We start from the raw sequence: 16477 nt of genomic DNA, 5'->3' as shown, positions 1-16477 counted from the left end.
CAGTGACTCCCCCGAGGGAGTAAATGGCAGAACTGGGACAGGGATCCTCACCCTGGCCTTGCTGGAGAGAGGCCAGTGTCCAGTGCAGCCTTTTTCTTTTCTTTTTTTTTGTCTTTTTGGGTCACATCCGGCGATGCACAGGGGTTAGTCCTGGCTCTGCACTCAGGAGTTACTCCTGGCGGTGCTCAGGGGACCATATGGGATGCTGGGAATCGAACCCGGGTTGGCCGCGTGCAAGGCAAACGCCCTACCTGCTGTGCTATCTCTCCAGCCCCGCAGCCTTTTTTTAAATTAAAAAAAAATTAATTTAAAAAGTCTTTTTAAGTTCTAAAAGATTTTTGTTATTTGGTCCACACCTGGCGATGCTCACGGCTGGGCGCCGGGGACCCACTGGGATGCCGGGGATGGCACCCGGGTGGGCCGCGTGGAGGCCGGCTGTGCCACCACTCTGACCCCCTCTCCACAGGAGGCCACAGCCATGGCGGTGGAGAACATCAACCAGCTGCCGGAGAACATCCTGCTGGAGCTGTTCACGCATGTGCCAGCCCGCCAGCTGCTCCTGCGCTGCCGCCTGGTCTGCAGCCTCTGGCGCGACCTCATCGACGTGGTGACCCTCTGGAAGCGCAAGTGCCTGCGGGAGGGCTTCATCACCGAGGACTGGGACCAGCCCGTGGCCGACTGGAAGGTCTTCTACTTCCTCCGCAGCCTGCGCCGGAATCTCTTGCACAACCCGTGCGCTGAAGGTGGGGCTTGGAGCAGGGTCAGCCGGCCCCCAGACACACACTGTCCCTGCGGAAGGGGGGGGCGTCCAGCAGGGCCGGCCTGCCCCCGGATGCACACTGTCCCTGTAACAGGCACCATCTGCAGGCCAGGCCCTTTCCCTCACTCTCTCACTGTGGGCCTGCAAGGTCAGGACTATGGCGCAGAACCGTTTCTCAGATGCATAAACTGAGGTCGCAAGTGGCATTTCTTATCCCACTCTTCAGATGGTTTGTTTCCCCGGTCACCTTGCCTGCGACTTCGTGTCAGCAGCCTGTTGGGACTAACTGTGCCCAAGATACAGAAAATCAGAGTTTCTGTTTTGCTGGCCCGGTTCCCAGACTGCATGGCTAGCCCTGGGACCAGCCCGGAGGGTACCAAGGGCTCTGCCTATGGCATCAGGGGAGACCCCGTGTTCTCTGTAAGCGGGTCACAGCCCCTTCTTTTCTGCTGTGCCCTGAGCTGGGCGAGACCCTGGGCTTCAGTGGGAACCTGGGTCTCCAGCCTCAGGCCACAGTTAGGAATGATGACAAAGCAGTTCCTGGCGTCTTTCTGATTTCTGCCTCACTGGACTCGCCCCCACCCGTAGCCGTGCTCTTAAGCTGCTGTTGTCATCCTGTACGGTCCCTGTGCCAAGTCCGGCCGAGAATCCAGAACCTGTTAGAGGGTTCTCTTAGGGTAAACATGTGGGGAGCAGAGCGACAGTACAGCAGTGGGGGGCACTTGCCTTGCACAAGGCCCACCTGGGTTCGATCCCTGACACCCCCAAATGGCCCTCTGAGCCCCACTAGGAGTGATCCCTGAGCACTGCCAGCTTTGACTGCTGGGGCCAGACCCTACATATATAATTTGGGGGGGGGTTGGTTTTTTTTTTTTTTTTTTGCTTTTTGGGTCACACCTGGCAATGCAGGGGTTACTCTTGGCTTTGCACTCAGGAATTACCCCTGGCAGTGCTCAGGGGACCATATGGGATGCTGGGAATCAAACCCGGGTCAGCCGCATGCAAGGGCAACGCCCTAACCACTGTGCTATCAGTCCAGCCCTGTGTTTGTTTTCTTATGATTTTTGATCTTTACAGAAAAACTGCACAGGGGCTGGAGAGATAGTACATTGTTGGGAAGGGCAGTTGCCTTGCACACAGTCAACCCAAGTTTGACCCATCAACATCCCATATGGTCCCAGAGTATCACCAGGAGTAAGTTCCAGAGTGCAGAGGCAGGAGTAACCCCTGAATATTGCTGGGTGTGGCCCAACCTCCCACCTCCGACACCCACACAATGAAATAGTAATTTGGGCCGGAGCGATAGTACAGCAGGTAGGCCATTTGCCTTGTCTACAGCCAACTTGGGTTTGATCCCCACCGTTGCACATGGTCCCCTGAGCACCATCAGCAGTGAGTCCTGAGTACAGAGCCAGGAGGAGTAACCTCTGAGTATTGCCGGGTGAGGCCCCCCTCCAAAAAATATAATAATAAAAAAACCTGCACAGCCCTTGCTCTGAGCCCAGTTTGTGGAAGACAAACCAAGATGCAGAGAGGTAAAGTAATTTACCTGGGGTCACACAGCCCACTGATGACACAGCTGGGAAGCCAGGCTTCACTGGTTTCACTGGGGTGCGGTGTCGGGCCCTGAGACTGGGGGGTACCGGTAGAAAGCATCCACCCTGGCACGGGAAGCAGCTTCTAGGAGGCGGGCTCCGGCCTGCAAGGTGGCCCAGCCTGGCGGGAGGACAGGGCCTAGGCTGCCGGTGACCCTAGAGGGGCTCCCCTTTGATGTGGGGAACCCTATCTCCCCACAGAGGGCTTTGAATTCTGGAGCCTGGACGTGAACGGAGGTGACGAGTGGAAGGTGGAAAATCTCCCTGGAGACCAGAGGAAGGAATTCCCCAATGACCAGGTCAAGAGATACTTCGTGACTTCTTATTAGTAAGATCCAAGACCTGGGGGTGGGGCGGGTATGCCCAGGTCACTCTATCCTGGGGCCTCTCCTGCTCGGGGACAGGCCGTCCTAGCCCCCCAGGGCCCTAGTGATGAGCCCCAAACCCTCCCACCACTCCCCTGCGCGCCCCCTCCCCCCCAGCACCTGCCTCAAGTCCCAGGTGGTGGACCTCAAGGCTGAAGGGTATTGGGAGGAGCTGATGGACAACACCCGGCCGGACATCGAGGTCAAGGATTGGTGAGTGCCTGGGGCGAGGGGCTGGGGGGAGGGGCTGCCACTCAGGCGCCCCGCCCCCCACCCTGCCCCCCATCTCCCAGGCCCTGACGGGCTGGCCCTCTGCTTGCAGGTTCGCGGCCAGGCCAGACTGCGGGTCCAAGTACCAGCTGTGCGTTCAACTGCTGTCGTCCGCGCACGCGCCTCTGGGGACCTTCCAGCCAGACCCCGCGACCATCCAGAAGAAGAGCGACGCCAAGTGGCGGGAGGTGTGTGTCCTGTCCCAGGGGCAAGGGGGGACGCTGCCCCCGGCTGCGGCCGCCGTGCCAACTCTGCCCGGGGCACCGGCTGCTCTGAGCGCTGAGAGTTTACGAGGCCCCGCAGAGAGAGGGTGACGGTCCCTTCAGACCTGCAGAGGTCAAAGCATTTGCTGTTGTTCATCATTACTATTATTAATTGTTCCTGCTTAAAAAGGCCCCAGGTAAGGATGTTTTCAGGTGGGGGATTGAAAGAAGAATTTTAGTCTGTGCAGATAATTCTGTCATATCTGTTCAGTTCTGTCTTTGTGTTATGAAAGTAGCTTTAGACAATTGTAATGAAATACAGATAGAATGTGTTCCAATAAAACTTGATAAAAATAGGCAGTGGGTCCCAAGGCCGTGGTGTGCCAGTTCCTGATCCAGGCCAGTGCTGCCTGGTAGAATCTGCCACAGCACTAGAAAGGGCCTGGACCTTCTGAACTACGCTGAACGGTGGTCAGTGTCCACCTCGGACTCCTGTGGTCACGCGGTCTGTGGTTTCCACGCGACTGATTCCTGCCGCCCAGTTGCGGTGCTGGCCGCTGGCCAGTGTGCCTGAGGACCCTTTGGGTTACAGATCTTCCAGCAGGATGCTGCTCTGACAGATGAGGAAACTGAGGCAGAGCAAGGGGAGATTCAGGTCTACAGATCCTTGCTGTCCACCCAGGCAGTGCCGCCCACAGGGAGGGCTCCCTGACCTCTCGCCCTCCTCTGCCCACCCCCCACCCCACCCCACCCCTCCCAGGTCTCCCACACCTTCTCCAACTACCCGCCGGGCGTCCGTTACATCTGGTTTCAGCACGGCGGCGTGGACACTCACTACTGGGCCGGCTGGTACGGTCCCAGGGTGACCAACAGCAGCATCACCATCGGGCCCCCGCCTCCCTGACGCCCCCCACGCCCCGCCCTCCACCGAGCCCTGACCGGTAAACACTGCTGGTAGAGAAGGCCGGGCCGGGAAGCCGGGAACGGGGAGGTGGCAGCCAGGACCCCCAGGTTCCCTGGCGTCTTCTCGCCTTGCCTTTACCGAGTCTCCGATTTGGGCAGCCCGAGAACACTGAGGCTGGGGTGGGGGTCGCTCTCCACCCCAGGTCATGGCCTGCAGGAGAGGCCTGCATGGACCCCCTTACGGAGCTCTGGCTGCTGATTGGGCTGGGGCGGGTGTCAGCCGCTTCTCTACCATTGTCTCTGGGCCCCTTGGTCCCTGTGACCTGCACCCCCACCCCCAGCAGACATGGGCCAGCCTGTGGCTGCAGGTGCCAGGAAGGGCCAGGTCTGGCTGGTCACCCTCAGCACACTCATGCCATGCGCCACACTCTGTCTGGTCAAGGTGGTTGGCCGGAGAGCAGGCCAGGTGACACAGGGGCAGCCCCGGACTCCAGGGTAAGGGTGAGGGCTGGCTGGCGGGTCTGTCACTGTCAGGCCCTGACAGCTACCCAGTGGGGGCTCCTGCATCTGGTGACCTCAGCCATGTCGGGGCAGGGGGGCGCAGGGGAGGGTGATCCCAGGAACTGGCGTGGATGGACAGTTACAGGTATCCCTCGTCCACCTCCGTGCCAGGGCCAGGCTTCCCGTGGCTTGGAGAACATGTCAAGCCCCTCGCCCACCTTGGACCACGCTGACCTCTCCCAGCAAGGACAAGGACGCAGAGTCTGGACTCCCCCGCTGCTGTGTGCATCCCAATAAAAGGTGTTCCCAGCCCCCGCAGTGCCTCTGGTTTCTGGTGCAAGGGCAAACTTCAACGGGGTGGGGTGGGGATGGGGGGCTTGCCCAGACCCTGAGCCGGCCAGCCGGGCTGGAGAGGGGCTGGCACCCCAGAACCAGGGTCACGGGAACCGATCCAGGACAAGCATCCTGGGGCTGGGGCAGACATCGGACGGGAGCGCCCAGGGCTGGGCCGCAGGTCAGCGCCCTCGTGCTGCCTTCCCCGAGCCCCTCTGCCGAGAGCCTTTGGACACTGGACGAAGTGTCCAGTGCGTGAGCAGGGCGCCCTGGGTGCAGGCCCCGCACACCGCCCGGCTGCAAAGCCAGACCGAGCCCCGGGAGCCCCGGGTTCCGTTCCGGGCCGGCCGGCCGGGAGGCCCCACGCGGGAGGTCGGCGCCGGGGCTGCGGGGCCGAGCCCGGGGGCAGGTGGGCGCCACCCCGCGGGCCGGGTCAGCGGGGAGGGGCCGCGACCGGGGCGGGGACCGGCCCCACCTCCGCCCCCGACGGCTCCGGAACCGGGAATGAGGCCGTAGGAGCTGCCGGCGCCCGCACGGAGCCCGAGTTCCGGCGAGCAGGTCGGGGGCGCCCCGGGCCGGGGGGGTTGGGGGGTCCCGGGGCCGCGGGGTCCCGGGGCCGGGCGCGGAGTCCGGCCGGGCCGGGCCGGGCCGGGCCGGGCGCGCGCGTGACGCGGCCGGGGCGGGGCGGGGCGACGCAGGACGGGGCTGCGGCCGCGGCGTCAGGGCCCCCCGGGAGCGCCGGTCCCGCCGGGGGGCTCCAGCCGGCGCCCAGGTCGGGGTCTGGCCGGGCGCGGCGCGCGGGGGGCTTGGGCGGGGCCGGCCACGCGCCGCCCCCCCGACACCCGCGCCTTGGGCCCGGCCGCTGGGCGGCGCCCGCGGACCCCGGGCGCGCTTCAGGGGCGGCTCCCCGCGCGGGGGGTGGTCGGAGACCCCCGCGCACGGGGACCCCGGGGTGACGCTCTCCCCTGTTGGAGAAACGGCGCGTCCCCGCGCGTCGGGCTGGTGGCGATTGGGGACGGGGCGGGGGAGGCCGCGGGGACTCGGGGCAGCCCGGGGGGCGGGGGCTGGGGTGCGAGGAGGCCTCCCCGGGGGGCTTGCAGGTCAGGAGCCGGGCGAGGAGGCCTCCCCGGGGGGCTTGCAGGTCAAGGGGGGGCGAGGGGCCTCGGGGGCGCCCCAAAGGCGGCCTCCCGGGGTTGGGTCGGGGGTTGGACGACGCGACGCGGCCTCCCGGGGTTGGGTCGGGGGGCGTGCGAGGTGGTCTCCCGGGGCTGGGGGGTGCGAGGTGTCTTCCTTGGGGGTCGGGGAGATGCGAGGCGGCTTCCCGGGGGTCGGGAAGATGCGAGGTGGCCTCCCGGGGGTCGTGGGGCGCGAAGTGGGCGTTCCCCCTCCTGCTCCCGCGACTCGTGCCCGGCAGCGTCCCGGGGCGGCGGGTGCGCGGGGCGGAGCCTGGGGGGGGACTTTCGACCCCGAGGGCTGCCCTGGGGGGCTGGAAGCGGGCTCAGCCCGGGCTTCTAGACGTGAGCTACGTGAGCTCCCAGATCCTCCTGAAAAATAGCAAAGCCCGGGGGGCAGTCCAGCGGGGAGGGCGCTTGCCTCGTGCGCGCCAGGCAGGGGGGCTTCGATCCCCACCACCCCCACGTGCTCCCTCCCCTCCCCCCCCCAAGCCCCGGGCAGGAATAATTAATTCCTGAGTTAGTTGCAGAACCACGAGGAAGCCCTGAGCACTGCCGGGTGTGGACCAAAAACCGGAGAAGAAAAGAAAACCTGACCTGACCACGAGGGCCTCCCCACCCCCTCCCCATCCCCCAGCATTCCTGCATTCCCTTCCCAGCCGGTGAAATCCAGGCCCGGGTGTGGCTGTTTGTTTCCCAAACCCTCAGGGCTCTCCTGCACAGGGTCGGTGGCCGGTGGCCTGAATGCAGGCTTGGGGCCAGGCCCACCTGCAGCCCGCTGACCCTGCTGCTACCTGGGTAACTATGTTGGCTATGGGCCCCCCCCCCATCTGCAGAATGCTTTAAGTACTCCCCAACCTCAGTTGGCTGAGGACCCCAGCAGGCAGCCCCTCCTTTACTCAGCTGGCCACCGAGTGGTCACTGAGTCTTGTATTGGTACTATTAACTGCCTTTGTTTTCTGGGTCCTGTGCCTAGACCCAGACTGGGCCAAAGGGAATCTGTTTCTCCACACCGACCCCACTGTTCATGGAGGTGTGATGTAATCTGGGAGACAGAAAAATTTTCTTAGAGGGGCCAGAGAGCTAGTCCAGTGGGTAGGGTACTTGCCTTGCATGCAGTGTGACTAGCCTTCAACCCCTGGCCTACATATCCCTCAAGCCCCACGCCGGGCGTGGCCACCAAAAAGAAAACCAAGATTTTGTGATCGAAGTGAACTCACAGCATTTAAGTGACATTATGGCGAAACCCAGAGTTCATGCTGCCTTGATAAAATCTAAGTCAGGCTCAGGGATAACTGAGCACTTGCTTTGCATGCAGGAGGCAGGGAACACCTATGGTCTCATACGCCAGGAGGGGCCCTGAGCTTGCTGGGTCTATGTATGTTGTATATGATATATATTTAATATGTGTGTGTCCATTGATTTGCTCGAGCGGGCCCCGTAACGTCTCCATTGGAGACTTTGTTGTTACTGTGTTTGGCATATCGAATACATCACGGGTAGCTTGCCAGGCTCTGCCCAGCGGGCAAGATACTCTCGGTAGTTTGCTGAGCTCTCCGAGAAAAATTTAATATGTAATATATAATATATATATACATATATATATATAGCACTGTTGCACTGTCATCCCGTTGTTCATCAATTTGCTCGAGTGGGCACCAGTAATGTCTCCATTGAGAGACTTGTTGTTACTGTGTTTGGCATATCAAATACGCCACGGGGAGCTTGCCAGGCTCTGCTGTGCAGGGGGGATACTCTTGGTAGCTTGCCGGGCTCTCCGAGAGGGACAGAGGAATCGAACCTGGGTCGGCCACATGCAAGGCAAATGACATACCTGCTGTACTATAGCTTCAGCCCATCGACGTTATATATATGTATATGGCAAAAATTTAGTGGGCCCTAGACATAGGCCAGGGGAGAAGGCACTTCTCTTGCATGTGGCCAACCCCAGTTCCATCCCTGGCACCATGTGTGGTCCCTAGGGCACAGTGCTGGGGTGTGTACCTGAGCACTGCTGGAGCCCGAAAGTCAAAGTATAAAACTTGGTTTACCTGTGCCACCAACTGAAAGTTACTCTTTAAAAAAAAAGGGGGGGGGGATTCTTTTACGGAACTGTTTCCTAGTGCCATAACTGTTTCCTAGTGCCATAAACTGAGAAACTTTTATCAGTTTCTCAGACACACAATTGTGGTCTGTTTTAGTGCCTGATGAGCAGAGGGACAGTTTCACACAGAGAAACAGTAAAAGCAGAGGCCAGAGAGACGCTGCAGTGGGCAGGGCTCCGGCCTTGCCTGCGGCCGATCCTGGTTCGATTCCTGCACCCCATATAGCCCCGTGCACTGCCAGGTGTGCCCCAACATCCCCCCGAAACCCTGTTACGTTAGAGAGTCAGAAGCCTCTGGGAATTGTCCCTAACACTTTATGTTTGGGCCACTCTTGGCCACGCTCAGACCTTACTCCTAGCTCAGTGCTCAGGACTTCCTCCTGGGGGCCATGTGGGGTGCCAGAGAGCGAACCCAGATCAACTGTGTGCAAGGCAAGCGCCCTACTTCTGCATGTCCCCCCCCCCCAACACACATATCTGTTTCGCTGCTGATGTGACGACATTGGGTTCCCACAGACCTGGCGGGGGTTGGAGAAAGTGTGTGGTTGAGGGGATTGGGGTCACAGGCAGCAAGAACCCCAGGGCCCGGGCGGGTGCTGGGGCAGCCTCTCACGCTTGCCAGACAGATAGCTGCCTCCGCATCTCCTGGGCCCCCAGGAGCGACCCCGTTGGTCATGGATGATCACCTGATGCCCCCCAGGCCCGCGTGTGCCCCGGCGCCCTGCCATGGCCCAGGAGAACATCAACGAGCTGCCGGAGAACATCCTGCTGGAGGTGTTCACGCACGTGCCGGCCCGCCAGCTGCTGCTGTGCTGCCGCCTGGTCTGCAGCCTCTGGCGCGACCTCATCGACTTGGTGACCCTCTGGAAGCGCAAGTGCTTGCAGGACGGCTATGTCGTCCAGGAGGGGGACCAGCCCGTGACTGACTGGAAGGTCTTCTACTTCCTGTGCGCCCTCCAGCGGAATCTCCTCAGCAACCCATGCGCTGAAGGTGAGGTCCCGGTGGCGGCGGCGGTGGCTCCTGTCCTCTCCTGTCCTCTCCCGGACACCTGGAATGTTCCCCTGCCGCCTGTCACCTCCTCCTTCCTCCCGTCCAAGTTCCGAGCCCTGCCCCGGCCCCACCAGTGTTCCCCCATCTCTGTTGCCTCTTCCTGAAGCTCTTTCCATCAGCCAAAACTTGTTTTGGGGGTCACACCTGGTGATGCTCAGGGCTTACTGTTGGCTCTGCGCTCGGGACTTATGATCCTGGGAACCAGACGGGGTTTCGGGATCAAACCCGGTTTGGTGTGTGCAGGCGAAGGTCTTCCCCACTGTACTGTCACTCTGGTCCCAGAACCACTGTACCAATCTCGTTCCTTTTCCCTGGGCCACACATTTCTTATTCCAGTTGACGGGCAGGGGGACCAGGGGCCCCGTTGCCATCAGAGGCTGGTCCTCCCATCCTGGGGTGTAGCAGCCAAGGAAGAGTAGCCACCCCCTGAGCCGTGGACGCCCGCACCCACCCGGGGCTCTCAGGCCTGCATCTCCCAATCTCTCCGGCCCGGGGAAGGGGGCATTGGGAGGCCTGACCTCTGGAAGGAGGAACTTCTGCCCTTAGTCTAGTTCAAGTTCAGCGCTGCAGCCGGGGGGTAGGAGTGTTCCCGGGGCCAGTTGGGCGAGGCACCTGGACTGACCAGCTGGTGTCCCTAGAGGGGCTGGCATCCTGGAAGATCGACAAGAATGGGGGCGACAAGTGGAAGGTGGAGACAATGCCCAGAGAATATGTGAAAGAATTTCACAACGATCAAGTCAAGAAGTACTTTGCCACGTCTTATGAGTATGACACACAGGGCCCAGTGCGCCCTTGATGAGAGGGGGGCAGGTCAGGCCAGAGGGAGGGGCCCCCAACCCCAGGGGGGAGGGGGAGGGGGGGGCAGACACTGCTGCCTGGTGCAGGAGTCACCCCGGGAGCTGGGGGCAGGCAGCCCCTGCCGGAAGGGAGCTGGATCAGCACTGTCCCTTGAGGGCTCTGAACTGGAGGGATGAGTCAGCTCAGTGGTCACTTCCTGCAGATGGGAACCAGCAACTGGGCGGGGTCAGGGGTCACAGGCCTGCAGGGTCCGTGGGGGAGGGGGGTAAGCGGAGGGAGTAATGCCAGCCACCAGGTCTCCCCTTCCCCCTATCCAGGTTGTGCCTCAAGTCACAGCTGGTGGACCTCATAGCCGAGGGCTACTGGGAGGAGCTGCTGGACCAGTACCGGCCAGACATCGTGGTGAAGGACTGGTAATGGGCACCCGCAGGGCCCCCAGGCGTGCAGGTGGGGAGGCCATCGGCCATCGCCTGGCAGAGACCCCCCCCACACGCCTCCCAGCCACTTCCTGCCCCTGGCTTCAGCCACCCACCCCCTCCCCAGCCGATCCCAGTGCCAGTCCCTTCACCCGACGCTCTTTGGTGCCACGGTGCCCAGAGGCGGCCCTTGTCGCCCTCTCTGTGGGCGCAGCCCTGAGAGCCTGCACCCCCCCTCAGGTTTGCACCCCGCGGCAGAGAATGCGGCTGCATCTACCGCCTACGCGTGCACCTGACCTCGGCCGACTACATCACCCTGGCCTCCTTCGAGCCCCCGCCCATCACCATCCCGCAGTGGAACGATTCCAAGTGGACAGAGGTAAGCTCCCCGCCCGGCCGGCCCCCTCGGCAGCCCCAGCCCTCCTGCCTGGAACCTTGGGCAGGGCGTGGAGCTGTCCCGTTCGGGCTGAATGGTCCCTGTGCCCTGTCCCTTCCCCAGGCCTCATGATCAGTCACTTCCCCACCCCGATCCCCCCCCCCCCCACCAGGTCTCACACACCTTCTCGGATTACCCGCCCGGTGTGCGCCACATTCTCTTCCAGCACGGGGGACAGGACACCATGTACTGGGCAGGCTGGTTTGGGGCCTGCATGACCAACAGCAGTGTCGCCGTCAGCCCCAGGAAGGCCCTGCGCCCGGCCTCGGAGGGCACTGCCCACCCTGTTTAAGCTGCACAGACCCGCCGGACGGCCTGTCCTCAGGCAGCTCTTGGTCCTGTCCCCACGGAGGGCCCTGCCGTGGCAGGCCAGTGCTCCTTGGTGCCCTGTTGCCCTTTGTACTGATGTTTTGCTGCAATAAACATTTTCACTGGAAACTGCCTGGCCTGGAGGCTCGGGGGTCACCCTGTCCCTGCCGCTCAGTCACTGGCTCAGCCCATGGGGCCCTTTATTGAAACAACTCACAACACAGTATCCGAGACAGGCAGTGTTGGCTAGCCAGACCCCTGGAGGCCAGGAAACCAAGGCCCCCACGCCCTTCACAGCCTTCCTGGAGGAATTCCTCCATGCAAGTGATGTCGGTGGGCCCCAGGGGTGACTTATGTGAAGTGGGGAGGAGAAAGAAAGTGGGGAGGAGGCCCATATCTTCAGGGTGTCGGGATGGTCTTATCAAGTCTTTATTCTCTGTCTCCACAGGGTGGGTCGGTCCTAGAATTCTTCTTCTATGAGACTTTGTTTCATTGCAGAGAGCCTTTCCCTATCTACCTGCCTACATCAAATCCCCCCTAGAGATTCCACCACCTTAAATCTTTAAGGGAGAATGGCAGAAGGTCCATCTTCTGGAGCTGCTTCATGCTGACAATGGGACGCTGGCCCTGCCTACACAAGGGGTGAAATCTCATGCTACCTCAGCTCTTTAGTGGCCCTCAGCAATGAATGTCATACCCATATCAATCATAAAAATAATGGAAAGGAATAACTCTACCCACAGGATTGGTTGATAGAAAAATGACTTCCTGTGTCCAGATATTTCTACTGGACACAGAAACACCAAGCCATTCTCTGGCTTTCTCAGTACAGATTGGAAAAGCTTCTGCCCATACACTGAAGCTCTCAATGAGAACCAACAGGTATTTATACCTTGAACGTATGAGCATTTGATCATCTGCATAAAGTCAAGCTGCTGATCCTCCCCTAAGTTCCTTGATGCTGAACAGGTGTTAGGAGAGGAGGCTCAGGATTTCCTCTAGGTTCATTACTGGCACAGAAAGCACAGTTCTGAATTACTTCTACCTTACTTGCTGTTCAGTTCCTTTCCATGGAAGATGGTTTTCACTGGTGTTAAAGCATAACCCTTTAATAATATTCCATTGCATAGGTCCAGGAGTTAGTAACTTTCCTTGTTGGGTAAATCCATCAACTTCCTTTTGGAAACCTCCAATGTCCATCGTTCCTCTTCTGCAGAGCATTCTGGCTTAGAAGAAATATTCTCTGGTGTTAATCCCATGATGCAACAAAAATTAAGAGTTGTTAACATCCTTGTTCTCTCCAAACGACTCACAGAAAATTTTGTTCACAGAAAATGAGATGCAATACAAAAAGTGTAGAAAGAAAATTCACAGTATTTTAGAACTAGATATTAATTCATTCTAATTTAACCAGTTTAGATGCTCTTTCTTGACACTTTGGCCAATTCACAGGCTGGGGGAAAGCAATTAATTCTGTACTCTTGAGATGAGCCTCACCCTAGTAAAACTCTGGCTTCCAATGCTCTGATCAGACTAGTGACAGCATGTATAACATTGAGTTCCTTTATACATTAGGCTGTTTACCTATAGTCAGTAAACCAAGTTTTATCTAAATTTCCCAAAGAAGGGTACCTTTTAGATCAAGATTAAATACATTTATTCAATCACCTCTGTAGAATTAGAATCTGGTTCTTACAAAAAACGAGTTGCAGAAACATGGTTTTCTCTCCACCTTCATTTTAAAACTTTGCAAGATAGTTTAACAAACCTGGCTTGTTCTTTTAACATGTTTTCAATCCCACAGGGAAAACTTTAACTTCTCATTAATAAGAGCACTGTACCAGGAGTCCAGTGTACAGTTTAACATGTCTAATTAATTTAACCCCATGTCAAAAACTCTTGATTTCCTGCAACTTTTGAAAAATTCAATTACCTTAAGAGCACTGTAACAGGAGTCTGGATAATCTGTCCAGTATCTTTCTGACTTAAGACACACGTCTATATTCCCAAGAGTCATCCCACAAGTTTAAACTCTTATTTTACTGAATTTAGCACAACACGATCTCCCAAGTTTGGACACTAGTTACCAATCATCTCATTTAACATGACAAAAATACTCTGCAGTACCTTTTCAAAAGCATTACATCAGTTCTATAGATATTTTAAAAGGCCTTAGAGATGCTCACAACTAAAGTTCTTACAACATATATTCATTGGGCAAAAGTTCACTTTACATTAGAAATTAACCAAGAGACATCTTAGAATTCTGATTTCTAGGAAAACACAAATGCAAAAAGATTAAACACTCAGATTACCATAGAACAGAAAGCATTTTACACTTGTGTACAAAGTTCTGTGAAGGTCAGGACTAGGTTGATACCTGGAGACAAAACTTGGCATGAAATAAAGTTATCATAATAATAGCATGCATTTTCACATACAGGACAGGCTGATTAACAATACAGTTATCTCATACTTTCACCAAGGTGCAATGCTATGGCTTCAGACTATCGAGATGACATCGGAGATTACTTATAATTCTTTGCTAAGTACCTCTAGAAATTTTAGTTACCAAAAGTCTCAGAGATCAAACAAAACCACTGGTAGGATAAGTTTTGCAACTAACTTTGTAACTCTAGAAACTCATATTTTAAAATAAACATGAACCTGTTTTTATGTATCACATTATTTCAACTCACAAGATTTTCTAGGTCAAATATTCTAATCCAGTGCAGATACAAATATGTACATTGATATAATGGCATAAAACCTTTGAACCATCAATTAATATAAAACATGATAAAACCCTCTTTGGCTTAATTTCAATAGTTCTTGTCCCTTAGTTATTTCAATCATAAGCTTTCTACACCAGATACTTTTACCAATTCCGCAAGAATACAAACATACTTTCAGACACAGAAAAAGCCCTTTAGTTTTTACCAAACTTTGATATTAGCATAGAAAAAGCACTTGGACTGTCAATGTTTATGGTTACATAAGAAAACAATTAATATGAGGAAACTTTATTTTAGTGGCTTATGTACCTCTGTTGTTTGTAAAACAGCTAAATTCCTCATTACAATTGGCTGAGGCTTGTAAGATAAAGCCTTGCATTCTCTGAACTTTATTTCACTTTAGTTTCAGGCTCTAGTTCCACAGCTCTTCTAGATAGTACAGATTCTTAAGTTCAAAAGGATTTCAACTGTTACTAATCATTAACATTCTTCTAATAAGAAATCTAGGCTGAGAATTCTGCTTTCTCTGTAGGCTCAACCTTCTGATAAGAAATCTTTGCTTAAACCTCATCTAGCAAGTTCCAAAAACAACTGCATTCCTTCAATCACTGAGTTGCATATCGCTGACTTCTCTAGAATTTCTACTTCTGATTTCAACCTGGTTCCAGCACTCGAGTGTTCCACACAGACAGACAGACAGACAGACAGACAATGAACTGACTAAAGACCACCACACGTACATGTACACACATCCGCAGTTGATCAATCAATCTGACCCTTCAAAAATGGCAGGGAGAAAACTGATGGACAGAGAAAGGAAGGGCAGTCCCCAGGGCAAAGAAGCCCTATCGGCCCCCGTTTCCCAGCCTGACCAGCCAGTCTCCTGTTTGTTAAAAATGGGTCAAGAAAGCGCTTTTGTTGATATAAGCGGGCAAAATAAACTATGACAAAGCAGTTGAAACCTAAGGTTGTCAGATGTTACCATACTTTGATCAAGGCTAGTTCTGAGGCAGGGGGCTGGTATCTTCTTATCAGACATGGGGATAGGCTGCATTAGTGACATACTTCTTTGTTTCTGATATCAAACAATTAATCATATGATCTTGCATTTTTCCTGCCTCCTCTGCTTTGATAATCCTATTTCTTTTGTTACCTGCAAAGATCTGACTGCAAAATGATCTGGTCATGCAAACTGCCATTCACTGGCCATCTTTCCCCAAGTTCTAGCTTATACTCAGGCCACGTGGTGTTACAGAGGTCAACAAGAAGCTTAAATTAGAAAATTTAAGCTCTCTAGCTTCAGGCTCCTCTGGTGTTTTAACAAGCAACCCAAAGGAGAATGCATAGGTACTGATGTAGAATTTCCCATATCTCCTAAGTGTCAGCAATAACCTATGAAAGGGAGGGAAAAGAATAATCTCGGGTAGGATAATTCCTTAGCAAGCTCTCCTCCTAATAGTTTCTAGTGTTGTGGTTCTGGAGAAAGCGCGGACACGACCACAACTGCATGCCGGCCCATCAGAAAAATCTCTCTTTAAAGGATGTCTCCTTTAGAGATTTCTGAGTCACCCCAGGAGTCCCTGGGTCCTGCCTCCCGAGCGTCCACACGACCGTGGCTTGCACGTGTGGAGCCATACCTAGAGTGCCATGGGTTTCCAAGAAGCCTATTAAGGGGAGAAGAGAAAAGTTCTGCCTCTCTTAGCTTGCCACATATTCCAATGCTCCCTGCTGACACTTTCTTCCACAAACTTCTTGCCTGTCTTTTTACCTCTTTTTTTTCTCTGCTTCACTTGGCCTAGGGCTAAACCTGCTGACTGCCGCCATTAGCATTTGAATTGACCTCCAGCTGATTCTGCTTGGGGAAAGGGATTTCTACCTAGAAATTGATCTGCCTTAGTTTTCCCAGGATCTTCTCACTAGTGGGCTTTCCTATCAGGTGCTCATACACACACACATTCACACAGAGGTTATCACATTCCTCCCCCTCCCCCCCTAGAGATTTCCAAGGGAGCATACCTCCACAGCAGATTTCCCACAGATTACCTCCTTCCTCGTGGATTTCTTCACTGCCAGTCCCTTCGTGGTCGCCATCTGATGTCGGTGGGCCCCACGGGTGACTTATGTGAAGTGGGGAGGAGAAAGATGGTCACTTTCTCCCCACCCGCCCCTGCCACCCGGGACCCTGGGTAGGCTAGGACCGGTAAAGTCTGCAGTGAGCACCTGCTAGGCACGGGCCTAAGCCCCGCCAGCCCCACAAGGTGGCCGTCAAGCCACACCTGAAGTCCGCTTGATCTTCTCGGCACGGGAGTTAATCCCCGCCACCCGATTGCTCGGGGAGCCACGGACTCAAGCTGGGGCGAGAATTCGCTCTTTGCAGGAAAGGAGAGACCAGTCCTAAGCCTTACCCGGGGTTTCTAAGGTTCTCGTCTCGCTCGCAGAAAAGAATTTCAGGAGTAGACGAGCAGTGAAGTAACAGGTTTTATTTGGAGGCTTTTGGAGAGGGAGAGAAAGGGATAAGCAGATAAG

At 55.9% G+C, this 16477-nt stretch overlaps 3 protein-coding genes across 3 annotated transcripts in view; 2 read left to right on the top strand and 1 right to left on the bottom strand.

Moving 5' to 3' along the window:
* The window catches only part of KIAA2013 (KIAA2013 ortholog), a 285226-nt gene that overhangs the window by 92017 nt on the left and 176732 nt on the right, over positions 1–16477 (bottom strand). The gene's annotated exons all lie outside the window — the stretch shown is intronic.
* On the top strand, positions 465–4855 carry LOC130020337 (F-box only protein 44). Its single transcript, XM_056110946.1, has 6 exons — positions 465–743; positions 2557–2683; positions 2838–2933; positions 3043–3178; positions 3954–4134; positions 4769–4855. Exons 1-5 carry the CDS (start codon positions 479–481, stop codon positions 4095–4097), a joined length of 768 nt encoding a protein of 255 aa, XP_055966921.1. The 5' UTR covers positions 465–478; the 3' UTR covers positions 4098–4134; positions 4769–4855.
* On the top strand, positions 8898–11316 carry LOC130020335 (F-box only protein 6-like). Its single transcript, XM_056110944.1, has 5 exons — positions 8898–9197; positions 9896–10022; positions 10373–10468; positions 10712–10850; positions 11020–11316. The coding sequence occupies exons 1-5, from the start codon at positions 8933–8935 to the stop codon at positions 11197–11199; spliced, it is 807 nt and encodes a 268-aa protein (XP_055966919.1). The 5' UTR covers positions 8898–8932; the 3' UTR covers positions 11200–11316.

The sequence above is a fragment of the Sorex fumeus genome, unplaced genomic scaffold (assembly GCF_029834395.1).
Source record: "Sorex fumeus unplaced genomic scaffold, SorFum_2.1 ptg000011l, whole genome shotgun sequence".
NCBI lineage: Eukaryota > Metazoa > Chordata > Mammalia > Eulipotyphla > Soricidae > Sorex > Sorex fumeus.
The sequence above is the reverse complement of the archived record's forward strand: the minus strand, read 5'-3'. Positions and strand labels throughout refer to the sequence as shown.